The following is an 18,788-nucleotide window of genomic DNA, read 5'->3' as shown; positions in this document are numbered from 1 at the left end:
CAGTAATAACCACTGATCCAGCTTCTATCTATACCACCTATGCTCCCTGGACAATACTTGGGTGGCAGAAAACAAAACAAAAACAGACATACATACTTAAAAACCTATGTACATGTGTTTTTAAGTATGTCTGTCTGTTTTTGTCTTGTACGTACATGGCTTGCTGCTCCCTCTATTTTGCAAGGGGTTGTATTTTATAATACTGCCTAATGTGGGCCTGCCTAGTCCCACTCCTCAAATAGGTAAACTAGCCCCACCTCAGGCAAAACATTCTATACAGAGCTGCAAGCAAAAAACCTCTCAAGCAATCAGTCCAAAATAAGCACAAGTTAAACACAGACACTACCAATCACCTCCACCTCCCCAAACAGACTAGAGAAGACGAGGCCCAAGAGGAGGTCCCCAGGTCATGATTCCTACTCCCTGAGAGAAACAGTTAAGAAGCCACACAGGTTAAGGGCAAGTGAGAACACCCATTTGAAGTAGAAAAGTGTAGGTGGTAATCCACAGGCCTGTCCACAATGCAGAGGCCTGTGCTATGGTGAGCCTGGTCACTTTAGAGCTGCATGCCTTACTAAACACAAGGGAACCCTGCCATTTGGGACCATGTGGGGCTCAGCTAGAATAGAAGGATCTGGACCAAGCAATACACACACTTCTCAATGTCATAGCCATTTTGCTACCTTCCCCCTGGGAGTAAGTGCCACTATAGGGTCCCCTCCCTGTCCACCTTTGTTAAGGCTACAGCTGTCTCATCCAGCCATGGCCCAGGTGCAGCAAGTTGCTTTAGTGGCTTTGGGTGCCTCAGACAATTTTATGGACTTGGAGTTTGCCAGAGCATTCCATGTGCCCATGCCACACGGGGCCAACCCCACAGCAACTAAGTCCATTGACAGCTCACCCCTCACTTAACAGCCTATTACCTCTTCTTCCAGTTTTAACTGATTTGGTCTGCCCATTTCCTTATGGTGCTAGGAATTTCCTGCCTTGCCCTTCACAACTCAGAGATCCACTAAGGGCCACTGCCCTGCCAACACTGGAATTCACTCATGTGAAACCCTGCATACCCAACAATTCCAGAACAGCCAGTCTTGCAAGCATCCTTGCAGAAGGTAACCCCTGAGTACTGGGATTTTGCAGATGTATTTGACAAAAGAAGTGTGGCCATGTATGACTGCCCATTGTCCTCCATCCAGGAGTAGTGGTTCCCTTTGGTCATCAATACTCTGGGTGCAGTTACACAAGATGGTTACTGTGTAACAATAACATTTCACAGTAGTGTGGCAGTTAAAACCCATGTTAATATCCTACAGTGCTATTAGACTAATGTGCAATAATTGTCATATAGTAACAGTGTGCCAGTGTCACTGTGCATTAACTCTATTTACTGTGCATTCAGTTAGTACTTCATTATGGAAGTACTAAACTAAATGTGTAGTATCTAAGGTGCATTAATGAACATGTAGACATGCCCTGTGTGTCTTACAGAGAGATGGGAGCTTTAAAAGACTACCTCTAAAAGACCTTGGCTAAAGATCCAACCCCCTGTTTCCCCAACTGGTGCATCTGTCCTCTTTGTGAAGAAAAAGGACAGTTCCCTATGCCAGTGCATGGACAGTCAAGCCATGAACACCATCACTATCGGGAACTGGTATTTACTCCCTTTTATCAAATGAACTGTTTGAAAGAATTTGTCTTCACAAATTTGGTTCTAAGGGGAGTGTCACAGAGAGGAACAGAAGGAAGGACCCCAAAATGCCAGGGGGAACCCTGGGGACAGGAACCCTTGGAGGGAAGTGAAAGTAAAAGAAAAGAAAAAGGGAAATATTTATCTACAGTGAGACCCACGGTGAAGCTGGAGCCTGAGGAGGGACCTGCGCAGCTCATTAGCCGTGCCTTAATACAGTTGCAGCCAGCCAATGACGTCAGCCGCAACTGCCGGCTGGTGGAAATCAAACAGGTTGCCGGAAAAGCAAAGGGGGGCAGTCTGATGCCAGCGGGGGCACCGGCAGGAGAGGTCTTCTCGAAGCCTCTGTGGGGGCAAGAAGAGCTGGAAGCTGCTTCTTCCAGCAGGGGAGGACACGGCAGAGCACATTGCAGGAAGAATGATGCTGGCTGCAACATGAGAAGCCGGGAGCCAGAAACCAGAAATCCAAACGAGAGGGCAGAATGGAGCAGGAGGATCCCAACGCCAGAGACCACAGCAAGGGAGCTGGAGAGGCCAGCACATTTTGAGACACCAGAACAGGTGGGACTGTCGAAGGCACTGGGAGAGCTGAAGAGGCATACCAGGTGGGAGACGGGAGGCAAGAGCAGCATGAGAGGCTGTGAAACACAACCCTCGAAGGCATAGATATGACCTAGTGGATGACGTGGGGACAGTTGTCCGCTGGAGGACCACAGTGGGTCCAACGAAACCTAAAGGTATCCACCCCACATATACAGCCAAACTTAGACCCCTAGTATCTAGTGGGGGGAATCGGGTAGGCTGAGAAGACTATCTCAGTGAACATAATCAGGGACTCAATGGTCGGGGATCTGGCCAGAAGGATATCTGTGACTCATCAAGGCTGGGTGTAAGGGCAGGGTAGAGGGGAGGTGGAGCCTCGCAGAAGACCACCAGAAAGATGTCCCACCATCTAGAGACTCGCAGTGGTCGGACCCTCCACTGAAGCAAGATTCAAAGTCGTCGCAGGTGAGATTGGGGAAGACTACACCAGAGGTAAACCCCTACTCAGTGGAACATCTGGGATGGACAGATGAATACCACCGAACATCCAGGCCAGAGTGACACGTGACCAGATGTTCGAGGCCAGATGAGCACAGGGAGCATACAGCTTGGTTCATATCTGTGAAGGAGATGAATAGAAGATGGCTTTATGCAATTTATATTATCAGGGACACTTGCAGGCCCTGCTTGCAGCTCTGTGTGGAATGTTTTGCTTCAGGAGGGGCTGGTCTACCTATTTGAGAAGTGGGGCTAGGCAGGCCCACATTAGGCAGCATTATAAAATACAACCCCTTGCAAATAGAGGGAGCAGCTAACATAAGAGAACCTAATACAGGGAGTTTGCCTGGGAGTTCATTTGCAGATTGAACCAGGGAGCAGGAAGCTCTGTGTGTGTGTGTGTGTGTGTGTGTGTGTGTGGGTTTGTGTAAATATATCGGTCTGTTTTTGTTTTGTTTTCTACAACCTAAGTGGTATAAATAGAAACTAGACCAGCAGTTATTACTGGCATGGAATTTGCTGCATTTGGGTTCCTCCCAGAAGATTGATAACATTTTATTTGCATCAGATATAAGCTGGTGTCTATCCTGGAGGAAAAGACAAAATGATTGGAAGCAAAGGTATCTACACTGTATGCCATCAGGGAAAATTTAAGACTTCTTGGATAGGAGAGAGATAGTTACTGACTAGCTGGTAACCTCATAGAGCTTGCAGCACATGCAGAGCACCCAGCAGAGAATTCATTGTGCATGTGGTGCACAGGCAAAGTGGGAAAGGGGGGTGTGACCATGCCACTGAACCCCCTCTAGTTCCATCCGTATGTAGAATAACCTTTAAAAGAACTGCCAGAAATGAGCTACAAATTGGGGTCCTCAGTTTGAAGCAATGCTAGAAGGAGCCAGAAAATCTTTGCCAGGAAGAGCTGGGCTGTTTCTCAGGCAGTAGGCACACCATAACTGGGGATGAACTGAGCTATATTGGTTAGTGATTCTACCACCACTAGGCCTGAGGTGTAGTCTTGGGAGGGAGGGAGGGAGGTCAGTGATGAAAGCCAGGGATATTGTAGCCCAAGGTTGATGCACAGTGGGTAGGGCTTGATTTGGTGCAAGAGGAAGTTACACAGGAGATGATGTATGATCTGATGGGTCACAAAGAGTCTCTCAATTATGGCATCACCAAAGTCACCCACCACTAGGATGTCATAACTAAGTTTGATTACTTATAAGTAAGGAGGGCACTGGGGGAAACTCCAAGTCTCTGTGCCGTGCATTTCTGGCACAAATTCCAGAGATCCTGGAGCAGCTGCCCTTATGGAACACAAGATATGCCCCTGGTGGTAGATGATGCCTCCTTCAAGTTTAAAATCCTGGTCAGGTTGAGGCCCTGAATTCAGTAAGCTGGGTGCAAATCTAGCCAGAAGAGGAGCTTGATTGAAAAAGAGTCCAATAGGCCCTTTTTCTTTGTATCACATGCAAACTTTGTAGGCTTCAGGATCATGGATACATTATATGGTATGGCTTATATATTCCTCCTTTGTAGGTAGGATGTTGAGCTTGCCATTGCAAGTTCCTGGTCTCTAAATAATTGTAAAACTGAATCTGGAAAAGAAGAAGGGCCAGCAAACCTGTCACTGATTTCGTAATGAACAGAGATACTTCGGATTCATGTGGTCAGTCAGAAACTGTACTGAGTGTAGGGTTCCTTCCAAATGGTGGCACCGCTATGTGATGACCTCCTAATTGACCAATATTTCCTTATAAAAATATCATAATTAATGTTAGTAAGGGTCATCTTCTGGGAGTGGAATAGCACATGGAAGCAGTGGTTCCTTAACCCACCAGTGCTGATACAGTATTGCTCGAAAAGTGAAATTGGAAGCATCTTGTCTCCATTGTGAAAGGGAAGAAACAGGTCTGGATGTACAGAAACTAGTGCAGAGGTAAAGACATGCTTTAAGTGGTCATATGAGGATCGAGCATCTGGGGACCACTGGACCCAGACGTCCTTTTTGAGGAGTGTTGTTATGGGGGAAATTGAATCTGTGGTAGAAACTTGCAAAACCCAGAAACTGTTGGATTCTCTGCACATCTGTTGGAGGGGCTCAGTCTAGCACAGCTGTTAGCCTAGAAGGACTGAGAATGGATCCTTGAAAGGTATCTCAGGAATTCCACAGTGGTGCAGTCAAATTCACACTCCTCTGATTTTGTATACAGGTGGTCCTGGCAGATCTATCTGATGACCAGGCAAATGGGATTCAGAGAAAATGAGAATATCCTCCAGAGATGCCAACACAAACTGATACTGGAAGATGTTACTAAAAAGTTCTGGCATGTGGCAGGGGTGCTAGAAAGACTGAAGGGCATAAAAAGATATTCAAAGTGGCCATCTCTGTAAGGACCAGGTCCTAGGTAGTCTTGCCTAGTGGTTAGGCCTCTAGAGAAAGGCAGGAGCCAGCAGCAGAATCCAAGTGACAGGCCAAGTCATGTTTCTAGAGTGAGACAAAGTTACTAAATCCAAGGGGGAAATCCAGAGGCAGAGTCCAAGCCAAAGGCCAAGTCAGGGTTCTGGAGTCAGGGACCAAATTACCAAAGATAAGTAGAGGTCCTGGAAGCCAGAAGCAGAGCTAAACAGGGCCAGAAGCCAGAAAACCAAAGAGAACAAGATTCAGAGAGGCTTACTACAGTGGACCTTTAGACAGAACTGTTACCAGCCTGCAATCTGCTGCCACAGGTAGACTTAAATGGGGAGGATGCTCTCTCCAGCAGCCAGTTGGGAAACCCTAACAGTAGCTTGTTTAATGAAAACAAATTAGACTAGTTCATCCTGAAACTGAAAACACCTGATTTCCAGCATTTGATATATACTTAAAATTTCATATCTATATATATTTTTTGTTTATAGTATTACTTACAAATGACAAAATTCCAATCTCAGTGCTATTGGTGTGAATCCAGAATAGCTGTATGAAATATAATACAATCAGTATAAAATTTATATCAGCTTGCTTACATCAAATTTTGGCCAAAACTCTTATTCAATAAACCACCATGTTATTCTATGAATACAGGGGAAATTCTATTGAAATTTATTTATTTTCTTTCACAGCTGCCTTCTGTTTCAACTTCAGCTTTTTCTGCAACTACTGAGCCTTCAGAAAAACATCAAGAAACAACTGTAATCACTGAAGCTATTGAAAGAATTGCCCTTTTGGGGAGCAGGTAGTTATTTGAATTAAAGAATGGCTTCCTTAGTTATGGGCAGAAGGGGACGTTGTGAAGCTGAGCTCCAGTAGATACAATTGTTGGCTGACATATAAGAACTTACACTGGCAGTGCCAGCAACAACATGAGGAGTTGTTCTACTCTAACTTAGGCCAGGGAACTGTTCCTAGCTCCCTATAGATGTCCCTAATAGAGAAATAGGGTTCAAAGATTTTCACTGGAAGCCATGTATACAAGGCTAATGTTGCTGCATCTGTGGTTTGGTATTAGACATCCTGGGATTCTTTCCTTAGAGAAGCCTGAGTGGAACTTTTTGAGAAGCCAAGATGTACTGAGCAATAGAAAGAAGTTTTGGATGATGATTATCGATTGTTATATATTTTGTTTTCCTTCACTGCCCTCTGCTTATCTATGAAGTATAAAAACAATTTACTGTAGAATACAAGGGGAAGTACCACTGTTTGTCAACTATTCCATGGTAAATACCCATAGGCATGTTTTTATCCTGTGGTAATTGGAAACTAAACTACAGTACTTTAGCCATCAGTGAAAGGAGACTCAGCTTCAATAAACAAGCTTCCACATTCTGTAGGGTAACAGCAAACACAGAGGCACATTTGACACATGATACCATGATATATTTGACACATGGATAAAGCCCCACCTTTGATTCCACTTTATGTTGTTCATATGTCAATTCCTCTGTGAGTTTTCAAAAGAGATGAAGTATCTTACATGCACAAATCCATATTAACTTGCAATTGAATCTCATTGGGTGTGTCTGTATGCATGTTTTAATGTGCTGTAGACTATTTTATCGTGCATTAAAGCGTCATGTTAAAAAACATGCAAATACACTAATGCACAGTAAAATAGCACACTGTGCATTGTGTCACAAAAAATGTGTGCACTTTTGCTACTGCACATTAGGGCAGCCTAATACGCATTTATGTAGTACCTCACGTTGAAGGGCATTTTTATATGTGTTACGAGATGCGGCACCAGGCACTTAAATTAGCAAGCTGCACTAATTAAAAGTGCCAATGCATCATGTGGATCAGCGTCCCTGTGCATTTCCATGCTGAAAAAATGGTGGTGGGGCACTTTGAATTAAAGCTCATCCAATCTGTTTTATTTCAAAGCGCCACACTGCCATTTTTTCAGTCTGCTGATTAATTGATTCTCCTCTGACACGCTGAATTTCCAGCGCATTGGAACAAGCTCTGCGCATGTGTATAGGAGCTCCATATGTACTAAATATGCACATTAGGAAAAGTGGATTAATGCATGTATAAACATGCCCATTATGGTTTTGTCTGATAGGTTAAAGAACCTTCTAGTCTCAACTTCCCCATGTGCTTACACATTGACATTAAACTCCCTCTAAACTTTCTCTGGGTAAATGTTTAGGAAAGTAATTTCTCTAAAAATAAGATATCTTACAAAATACGTATGAGAAAAAAGAGAAAATATGATTCTGATGTTGGTATAGGAGGAAGAGCTAAAGTGTTTGAGTAACCTTACCTATATATTTCCATACATTCCAGTGTTTGTGGAGGATTTTCTTTTTTCTTGTTTTTTTTTTTCCTTTTCTTTTTTAATGCATCTTTGTTCAAATTTCCTGGCTTTTAATTGTTAGGGTTTTTATGTTAAAGTATCCTTTCATGGGTGTTTTTCATCCAGTCTTCTCTCTACCATAATTCCTATGTGATACTTCATACAAATTAATTTTTACAAAACAGTATTATTCTTTAATTTTATGGTTGAGTGTGTATTTATTTCAGGCAACAGAAGAAACTTTTGAAAGTTCTGCAAAAGTTTGAGAGCCTTGCAGTTTGCCATGATCACATAGTCATAGACATTGAGGAGCCAGAGTCAGATCCTGTGATGGCAGTACTGATGGACTAAATATGGAAGCTAAAATATGGTAACTGTTTTGCTACCCAGATCTTACAAGAAAACAAAATGTAATTGAGTGACATTTCTCTGTTGGGGAAAGGCTGAAAAAACCAGGGCCTAATCAGACATCAGGGAATAGCTGTGAGCTTGGGGCTTAGATACCAAATTGAAAGGGTCTCTTTTAGTGGGAGGCTGACCTAGGAGCTTGCTACTGTTTTACCACACTTGCTGAATTATATAATCATAGGGTAGAAAGATCCTACCTGAACATCTTCTGTCTTTCCAGATGATCAGTGATTTCAGAGAGAGAGATGATACATTGCACTTGTAGTTTATAGTAACACTTATAGCTAATGTTGCATCATACCATATTTTCTTGCATACCACGTGCCCCCAAATAAGATGTGCATCTTGTTTTTGAATGCATAACTGACGATTCTCATACCATCAGAATGGGACAGTTCTGGTTTATGAGTCACTAGGTTCATTATATCTGATAGCTGAGATGCTGGCAGCTGACATCCAAGGAAAGAAGCTGTTCAGAGCATTTAGTTTCAAAGCAGATCACCCTCAACCAGGCTGGCTTATAATGGTAGAGAGGCTTTTTTGCTTGAACATGTCATCAACTGCATTTTGAGTATTTTGTTACCCTTGACATCAATCCTTTCCTTGATATTGGATTACTTGGAGTTTCTATCAACTCTGTGGTGGGCCCTATAGTGACAAGTGCCTCCTATCCTAAACTATACTTTTTGTTCTACACTACATTGGTGAGGCCTTATTCACATTTTCTCCTCACTTTAGAAACTTTCCTTCCTCTTCTCCCACTTGGAACCATGATACATTATTAGAAGGCTTGATGGCTCAGCCTTTTAAGTCCTTAGCAACCTGGTGGTAATTCTGTCAAGCAGAAAGTTAGGGGAAATACAGGTCCTCATAAAAAGTCCCTTTACAAGGTGTTTAATAAGGACAGGGTCACTCGCAGGCTTTATCTCAAATTCCTGTCAAGTGTTGCTTCAGAATTTCTTGTCATCTAAATTATTCAAAAATCCATGGGAACCAATTTTAATTCCTAAGACTAAGGGGAAGCTGACCATTATGAGCCTTCCTATGCCTGAAGAAGGGTGACTGCACCCTAAAGCTTGCTAAGATCTTTTTTCCAGCTACTCAGTTGGTCTAATAAAATATATCACATCTACTCAAAGAACCTTGTCTGCCTTGATATAATAAGAGCACAGTCTTTTTACTTTTGACAGGACAAAAAAGAGAGAGAGAAAAATAAACCCAGGCTGTTTGTGGCCTTGGTAGAGAGAATTTAAGAATTAGGTTTTCTCAGACCTTATGTAAAGATACAGTTTAGTTTTGCCTGTTTATATCCACCTAACCACACAAGACCTCAGTTAACTTAAGGTCTCTGTTTAAAAATGTACCTATTTCTGAATTATGTAGTGCAGCTCAGTTCACAAATTGAAGGGACACTACTTTGCTGGTAGAGGTCAGGATAAAGTTAAACAAGCCTTCACATGCAAAATATTCTTTGCCAGGAACCAGGCTCAGCTGATGAAGAATGCCTTGCATTTGAAAACTTGTCTAACTTTATCCCAACCACACAGTTGGTCCGTAAAATATATCACCCCAAGAAATCTTTGCTTCTCACATAATTTCTGGACCAGCATGGTTACAACATCACTTAGAGTACTGGTTGAGATCTGCATTAGTGAGACTCTCCTGAAATCATTGTTTAAGCAGGACTACTAATACTTCCAAACAAATTGGTAGCTACTTGTTAGTCAGCAAGAGCAAACTTCATATGGGCAGTTATTCAAAAAAGAATGACTAGTTACTTATTTTACAGTATCTATGTTTTTTTGAGATGTGTTGCCTACCCAGATTCCATGACTTGTCCTATTTTCCTATAACTAGAGTTCTGCTCTGGTGGAATTGTATATTAGCAAAAGAAAAAAGGGATCACTGTGCCCCTAGCTCCCTTTTATGCCCTGAGGTGGGGTTGGGAGGCTCAAGAAAGTGTGGGTGCATAAGTGGATGTAGGTATCTAAGTGTGACTTTATTTTGCTGTACTGAAGGTCTTGAAAAACTATTAATGCAAATGACAGGTAGGTCATCCTACTCCTCGCTCCTTTATTTTTAAACTCAGACTTAGGAGTAAGAAAATAGTGTGTTAGAAAAGTAAATGCAATGTGGATTTTCAGGGACTTTAACAGGGTGGAATTGAATCACGCTAAGTATCTAAGTTCAGGTAGATACCTATAGGTTAAAGAGAGCCTATATCTTACTGTTTATCTTGCTGAACAACCTGTTTCATTTAGTGCATAGTATAAAATTTAAATAAGGCAGTTGCAGGAAGCGAAGTTCTATTGCATTTAAGGGTTGGGACATGCTGGGGCTCGGCAATTCTACTCCATACTGTTATAACACATTCAGTGTCAAAATCAAAACTATCCAGGTAGCCTTAGTTCTTGCTTTCCTAACTTCTGAATGTTTGACTTCATAAATTTAATACTCGTTTATGTTTTCAGTTGTTTTTTTGTGCATACATGTAATCTTATATACATAAACAATGTTTCTTTTAGGCAAAAGTTCAGGATACTGGTTATGTGACTATGGAAATCCTCTCCAGCTGGGGGAATCTGGTCAATATGGGCTTGACAGAGGTGGAATTTTTTGATTTACATAATGTCAAGATGTTTGTGTCTCCTCATGATGTGGACATCTGAAATAATGACACACCAAGGGACCTGCATTGTCTAATCAATAGGAACCTGAATGTAAGCTGTTTCTGTTTCACACATGTAACTCTTCTTCATTTCAGTAACTTCCTTAATATTTTATTACCTCTCTATGAGTTCCTTCCTTTTAAAAAATGACTGAATTATAAACCTCCTTTTCTTTAAAATTTATTCAGTGATTTGAGAATATATTTGTGTGTGTGTATACACGTACACATACACATTGTTTATTAGCAACAGTAATGCAGCTCTATGTCCAAAAAAGCAGTGTTCAATGTATAATTTGTACCATCAAAGAAAACTAGCTTGAGTAAATTAATTTTGAATGCTATGATATTCCTGAATTAGGCACTCAAAGGTCAGGAACCCTTAATGCTGTGCCCTTGTTTTTGCTTAGGATATAATTTTTAATTACAGGATCACATTCCATTTCTAAAAAAAATAGAATATAATGTATGTGTGCCAGGATAAACTTATTTTGGAAAGTTTTGTGACCTTTCTGTGCTTTATCACTGTATCCTTTACTGATTAACCAGAATAAATCTGTCACATTCTGTGTGAAAATGTGATCACCTTACAGATCACCTTTTCAAATCTTTAGTGTATGTATCTACACATGAATTTACCCCAGCCTAGATTTACTGTATAGTAAGCTACTATGCAGTAAGCGATTTTGGGTGGATATCTACATGTGCAGACATCTAGCCAGATCAGACATCTAGAGGGACCTGGCAGCAAATTTGCTGCCAGGTTCCCTCCAGCTCTGCTATGCTCCCCTGTGGCCACTAGGGGGAGTTCCAGGCTTTGGCTTCAGCCGCTAGCAGCCTGGCAGCCTTCTTTAAAACCCAGCCCTGCTCTGTGCTCTCTAGACAGCCAGCTCCTATGCTCAGAGGAGCAGAGTGGCACATTCAGAGCTAGCACGTGGCAGCTGTGTTCATGTCTACTGTGCCTTCCTCCATTATGGCTGCCCCAGCCCCTGGCAGCAAGGAACAGGGTCCCAGGATCCTGCTGGATGCCTCAGTCCCTGCTGGCCTGCCCCACCAACTGTCACTTGCCCATGGCCATCTCACCCCACCTGGTTCTCCCACATAGAGTAACCATCTTCCTGCCCACAGTGTACCCTCCCAGGGCCCCCGCTACCATGCAGCTCCTGCCACCAGGGACATCAACAAGGGGCTCCTTGAGGTCACTCCTGGGGCCGCTATCATCCTCCTTGGCCTCCAGCCCCACCACACTCTGGGCCCACTGTGCCAGCTGGTACTGGTGGCAGCACTTTGTCCAGCAGAACTGGAATGATGAGCAGTGGCTGGATGCCTTTAAGCGGAACTGGACCACTTTTGAGGACTTGATCCACCAGCTCTGGCCTCACTTGGAATGCCAGGACAACAATATGTGTCTGCCCCTCATCACCAACATCCATCTGGCCCTGGCGCTGCTTAAGGTGGCCATGCCTGCCAGTGTCTGGTATGTGGGCCACCTGTTTGGTGTGGGTAAGGCCACTGCTTGGGAGGCTGCCTTGGAGGTGTGTGGCACCCTCCAGGGTGTGCTGACAGACACTGTCCTCCCTGTGCATGAGCCCCAGGCAGTGGTGGTAGGGTTTCATGCACTGGGGTTCCCCCAGTGTATTGGAGCCCTGGATGGGACCCACATACAGGTCACCTGCCCATCCCATGGAGACTGCCCCTATTATAGCTGCAAGGGGTATCACTCCATGATCTCACAGACCATCATAGACCACTGGGGGACATTCATGCATGTGAGTGCTGGCTGGGTGGGCAGTGTGCACAATATCTGTGTGTTTTGAAACTCCGACCTGACCATGCTGGTGCTTCACACTGGGGTGGCAGACCTGAAGCTGGGTGCCATCATCATCCCATCCTTGCTCATTGGGGACCCTGCCTACCCACTCCTGCCCTGGCTGTTGAGGTCCTACACCAGCCACCTGGACCCCCACCAGGCCCACTTTAACCGTTGTCGGGACCAAACCTATGCCCTATTGGAGTGCACCTTTGGCTCCCTCACTGCCCACCTCGAAATTGCTGCAAATCTCCCCTGAGTCATCATTGCAGCTGATGTGCTACATAATATGTGCAAGGCCCAGGGAGAGTTGTTACATGAGGACTGGACAGAGGAGGCAGGGTGGGTGGAGACAGCTTTGCAGCGGAAGTGCAACCTGCAGCAGCAGCAGCAGTGGGTTGCCTCTGACCAAGGCCCCAGGAGAACCATGCATCTGCCACTGGGGACCAGGGCACTGGGTGCAGAAAGCTCTGGTGAGCCGCCTTCTGGAGCACTCCCCCTCTAGCCCACCTGCCCCACCACCCACAGACCCCCTACTCCCTACCCACCCCCAGCACCACTCATGCCAGGCCTCCTTTATTTCCCCAACAGTACAGAACACCCCCCTCCCTCCCCAATACATAAAGCCTCCTCCTCACTCCCTTCCCAACAAAGAGAGCCCTTCCACTACCCTCCCCACCCACCAACAATAAAAAGCCTTCTTCCTAGTTTGAAAACTATGTACAGATTCTGTGATTTTGTGTCCCAGATACAAAATCTGGGAGGGGTTATGGGTTGGGGCACCTAAGGGGCAGAGCCCAGGGGCAGGTGGCCAGAAACCCAGCTTTGGTCTGTTGCCCCATGGATGCACACACCATGGCAACTGCAGCGAGTGGGGGCTTGCCCAGGTGTGAAGGTGGCCAGTGCTCCTCCCAGGTGAGCAGCTCCCCCTCCAGCTGGCAGGCAGCTGGAGGGGGAGGTGCTCCAGGCACTTCCAGCTCCATGCCTGAATGCAGCCAGGGTGAGCACTGGGGTTTGGCCTGGATGGGTGGTAGTAGACATGAGATGGGGGCCAGGCCAGGGGCTCCTGCTGGTAGGAGGTGGCAGAGGACCTCTCCCCAGGCCGAGGCAGGGACCTGCTGCAGGCCACTGCCGAGCAGCCTGCAGGGCTAGGGCCCGGGACCAGACAGCAGGGTGCATGCACAAGACTGCCAGGTCCAGGACAGTGTCCAGGGTGCAACGGTCATCATTTGTGGCCTCCACAGCCCAGCTCAGGATGGTATTTTGGTCCCTCAGGTCCTGAATCTGCTTCAAGGCCAGGAGCTTGACCTAGTGTTCTCTGTCTGCCTGGTCCTGTGCCTCCTCCCAGGCAATGTCCTCCTGACACCACCTATTCTGGTGGGCCAGGTCTTCCTTCTGCCACCTCCCCTCCTGGGCCAGGTCCTCCTGCCACCAGACCTGAACATCATCTGCCCTTTCCTCTGCCACCACCACCAGCTGCTGGAGGAGGAGGATCCAATCCTGGATGGACCTCTGGTGCAGCTGGTGCATCCAAAGAGCTCCAGTAGCAGGTGGTGTCCCTGAGCCCACATCCTCACTAGGTCCTGTGCAGGCAGCCCTGGGGTGTTGACAGGCTGGCCAGGGGCTGAACCAGCCTTCAGCAACTGCTGTGTACCCACCTGCCTGACAGCAGCAGGTCCCTGGCAGCCACAAGGTTGTTCAGGGCCAAGCAGAAACACAGGCTCCAGGAAGGCATGTACAGCTTAGCTGTGGCCTGTGCCCAAGATGACATTCAGAACCTCCAGAGCTCTCAAGGTGCCAGTGATATGTGTCCCAGAGCACATAATGGCTGCAGGCTTCTATACCCTTCAGGCAGGGGCTGCCATTAAGGCAGATCAGCCCTGGAGCAGGGGAGGCTCCCTCCACTAGCCCCACAAACTTGTTTCTGGGTCGTGCCTATATGTGAGTTACTGCACAGTAGTAGTATATAGGGTACACCTCTTGTCAAACTGACAAGTCCCGCCCACTGCCAGGTGACCCTGCCCTAGCTCCACCCCGACCTTGCCCCTAGATACGCCACCTGCCCACCATCTTGGCCGCCATCTTGCGGCCAGAAGTCCTGTCCCTAGCCCCGGAACTTTGCCACCAGAAATTCCACCCCCAAACCCCTGGCAGCCATGTTGGTGGCTATCTTGGCTGCCATGTTGCATCCCAGAACACCCTGTTCCCATCACATGGCCTGTGACCTCACCAGGCCCAACCCCCCCGGCAGCTATGTTGGCGACCATCTTGGCTGCCATGTTATGTCCCAGAACACCCTGTTCCCATCACATGGTCTGTGGCCTCAGCACTCCCAACCCTCCTGACAGCCATGTTGGTGGCCATCTTGGCTGCCATGTTGCATCCCAGAACATCTTGTCCCCATCACATGGCCTGTGACATCAGAACAATCGTTCCTTAACTGGGAAACTCTTCCACCTGAGAACGCCGCTGAGCCAATAGGGGGACAAGTATAGGGGTGGGGGGTAGGGCCTAGGCTGCCCTGGCCTGCCTCTTGTCTAAATCCTGTTGGGAAAACCCTTCAAACCAGGCTGCGTGTTTTCTGAGACCTTGCTAATACAGACAGAAGCAAATATGGATTCTTACACTTTGGAAGCCTCAGGCACTGTTCAGACCTCTCTCAGCAGCATTATGGGTAAGATTTCAGTGGTTGAGACAGATTCCTGGACTCCCAAAACAGATCCAGGGACCAGGGCAGACCCCCAACAGACCGCATCAGAGCCACAGGCAGAGAGCCTGGGAGTGGCAGACAACCTAAACCCCAAAGACTCTGCTGAGGTAAGTAGCCTAGAATTATTTTGGAGGGGGTGGCTTTCTATGGTAACAGGGTGGGCCTGTGTTAACTCTTTCATCGCTTCACAGGTAGGTGATGTCTTGATGGAGAACTTTCAAAACATATACATTGGTGGACCTATGAGAATAAAGTTCTCGTGTGAACTGGTTTTGTTCATGTCTAAAAGAGAGGGTTTCAAGACAAGACTGAAGATGCAAGTATCAGTTTTGTCTGAGTCCCCAGAGCCCTGTGGAGCAGGGGTATGAACCTTTGGAGGTTACGGAGCATCCTACCTGTTCAGAGAAGGGTTTTCTTTGCATCTAACAGAGAATAGTTCAAGACATGGCTGAATAACCCTGTATGTGCTGCTTTTCACTAATAAATCTTGTTTTGCCACTATTTAAATTTGTCCACTTAAATCCTCCATAAGTGTGTTGGTGAGGTTGGTACCACGGTTACCAGTCATGTCTACAGGGGGGTCTTTGTTAAAGGAAATTTATTACACCCCTGGGGTAGCGGGAAGTTTTGGTGGGGTGAACTCGCTTTTTGAAGCAGCCAGAAGTGAGAATAAGAATCTGAATAGAAGCCAGGTAACTGCCTGGCTTTCAGATCAGGATGCTTACACTCTACAGAAATCAGCAAGAAGACATTTTAAAAGAAACAAGACTGTTGTTTCAGATGTGGATGCATAATGGCAGGCAGATCTGGTGGATATGCAACAGTTCTCCAAACACAACAGTGGTTTTAAGTACATCTTAACAGTGATAGACATAATATCCAAGCATGCCTGGGCTTTGAGTCTAAAAGACAAATCAGCGGGTGAAATATCCAAGGCCTTTAAAAGCATTTTCTCAATGGGTCGCATGCCTGAAAAACTATAGAGTGACCAGGGCAAAGAATTTTTAAATAAGCCTTTAAGCAAACTGCTAAAACAGTATAATGTCCACCATTTTGTTACAAATAATGAAGTGAAAGCAACAGTTGTAGAAAGGTTTAATAGAACGTTAAAATCAAAGATGTGGAGGTATTTTACAGCCCACAACACCTTTTGCTACATTGATGTGTTACCAGAGTTTCTAAAGAGCTACAACCACAGCTTTCACAGAACTATCTGGGCCAGGCCTGCTGATGTGAACTCCTCAAACTCTCCCCACGTGTGGAAAACATTGTACAGAGATGACTTCAAAACAAAAACAGCAACATCCCTGTTCAGAAAAGGAGACTATGTAAGGGTGTCTAGAACCAAAGGGAGATTTGAAAAAGGTTATGAACAAACATTCACCGATGAAATTTTCATAGTGGATCAAGTCATTACGCGAGTGCAGACCCGTGTCTACTTCCTAAAAGATTACATAGATGAGCAAATAGAGGGTTCTTTTTATCCTGAAGAATTACAGAAAGTGAACCCAAAACAGGACAAAGTTTACAGGATTGAAAAAGTCCTAGCAGAGAAACAAAAGGGGAGAAAGAAATGGTTACTTGTGAAATGGTTAGGGTGGCCAGCTAAATTTAATAGCTGGGTAGAAGCCTCCCAAACCTGTAACATTTAGAATAAAAGACAAGCCATTACTGCTACTGAAAGACCAAGATGAGTGATGGTGGTTTTTACATCACTCTATCCAGTAATGCCTGCGCCAAGGTTTTCCCGCCGAACACCAGCTCGAACTTTACCATACAGTTGCTTAAACCTCTGGATCTTTTGGGGAAATAGGAGGTAGGGTTAGGAGAAATACAATACCTGCACAGCTGGAACAACATCAATGAAGACACACCCTTTTGAAATCTTTTCTGAAGCTAAAAAATAGGGGTATGTACTGCACCGGGGATATTATTCATCCATCACAGAGTTGTTGGATCTTATGAATGATATCATTGCCAGGCACCGTACCCCGCCTGAATGAGTTATCTTCTATGTTCAAGCGAGCAGAAAAATTAGACTGAAAGCCAGTGATAACTCTTATGCTTTTTCTACTGGTGGTGAACTAGTCTATATTTTGGGGTTACTACCCAGGTCCACTGTTTAAAAAAAAAAAACCTTTACAGCTGATATTATCAAATCATTGTACCTCTACACAGACATTGTTGAACACCAGCTTGTTGGGGACTTTTCGGTTCCCTTGCTACGCTGCATACCTACCCGTGGAAAAAACAGTGAATTTGTCACTATCACATATGACAAGCCTCATTATGTCCCCGTGAGCCAGCACCACATTGACACAATCAGCATTGAAATAAAGACAGATCAGAATAGACATGTCTCATTTCGTTTTAGCAAGGTAATCATTAAGCTCTACCTGCATCCCCGAAGGACTTTGGTGTTTTGAAATAAGAAAAAGCACAATGGTGGTGGTAAAAAATTATGGGGATCCAGCCTTGTACAGAAATTATTACAAAGCTTAGGCTGGGTGTGGTCTCCCCAGGTATCAGGGGATGCCTGTGATGTATGGGGCTCATGTGGGGGGCATATTCCGCAGTCTGTTTGGAAAAGCCATCCCTCTTTTGAAAAGGGGATTATTAAATCCCACATTAAGAACGCTGCTCGAAACATAGCCCAGGATGTGATTGGCCATGTCTTCCAAGCTGTTCTGGGTAAGGTGGGCCAGTTAACAAATCAGGGCAAGTCTGGTCTTGTGTATATTAAAAAAAAGAGCCTTAAAAGAAAGAGAACTGTGTCACATCCCTTGTGTACAGGCCTGCCCCAACCCTTTAAAAGAAAGAAGCTAAGGCGCCAAGTCAGACAGAAATGAAAAACCAAGAAGCAGCTGTCTGGGAGGAAGAAGGGCACTATTCTGGAAGAAAAAGAAATATATTTTAACTGCCATGGCTTTTGTTCATGTTGGATCTGAAGACTGTAGCAAATCTGAGCTGGATTTGTTTCAGATAGCCGCCACACAGACCAGCATTGAGAAAAGTCTGTACATTGAGACCCCCCCCACTCTCAGCTATTACAGAGTCTGCCCTCCTTGACTTTTTCGTTCCTGGGAATGGTGAAGATTATATAGATTTGAGCAACACGTTGCTGTACCTTTGTTGCAAGCTTGTAAAAGGTGATGGAACTGATCGTGATGATGGGGCTGCAGTGGGGTGAGTGAATTACCCCTTAGCCTCTGTTTTCAGCCAGCTGGATGTCACTCTGGGAGATCGTCTCATAAGCCAGAGCAATGACTGTTGCCCTTACAGAGCCTTCATTGAATCGGTGCTCAACTACAGTGATGACACACTTGCCACTCTGTTTTTGGCTGGTCTGCTTTAAAAAGACACCCCCGGACATCATGAAGTGGTCACCCTGGATGGTGAGAACCACGGGTTTAGGAGACGGGCAAGCCTGCTGGGAGCAGAAAGGTAGAGCTGCTAGGCCACCTCCACAGCGATTTGTTTTTTCAAGAAAAACTTTTCTTGAATGGTGTGGATGTGAAAATTAAACTGACTCACAGTAAAGACGCCTTCTGTTTGATGGGTGCCCCGGCGGTTGGACAATGTAAACTACAAATCATGTATGCCTCACTTTTTGTGAAGAAAGTGAAGGTGGCACCGGGTGTCCGGTTGGGTCATGTGGAGGCCTTGCTTACAGGCAATGCTAAATA

General features: G+C 45.3%; 1 protein-coding gene across 6 annotated transcripts in view; it reads left to right on the top strand.

Annotated features, from left to right (window-relative positions):
* Positions 1-15,574, top strand: part of KATNIP (katanin interacting protein) — a 134,263-nt gene extending 118,689 nt beyond the window's left edge. For 3 of the 6 annotated variants that reach the window (XM_090024847.1, XM_090024846.1, XM_090024845.1), the window contains exons 11-13: positions 5,834-5,946; positions 7,734-7,876; positions 10,440-15,570. In XM_090024847.1, the coding sequence (XP_089880973.1) occupies positions 5,834-5,946; positions 7,734-7,857 (237 nt within the window). In that variant the 3' untranslated portion in view covers positions 7,858-7,876; positions 10,440-15,570. Of the gene's footprint in view, positions 1-5,833; positions 5,947-7,733; positions 7,877-10,439 lie in introns of all 6 variants that reach the window. The other 3 variants (XM_090024848.1, XM_090024850.1, XM_090024844.1) reach the window with 3 other exon arrangements.
* Positions 15,575-18,788: the final 3,214 nt, after the last annotated feature.

Source organism: Crocodylus siamensis, chromosome 12 (genome assembly GCF_052110815.1).
Source record: "Crocodylus siamensis isolate JL-2025a chromosome 12, ASM5211081v1, whole genome shotgun sequence".
In the NCBI taxonomy this organism is placed as follows: Eukaryota; Metazoa; Chordata; order Crocodylia; family Crocodylidae; genus Crocodylus; species Crocodylus siamensis.
The sequence above is the reverse complement of the archived record's forward strand: the minus strand, read 5'-3'. Positions and strand labels throughout refer to the sequence as shown.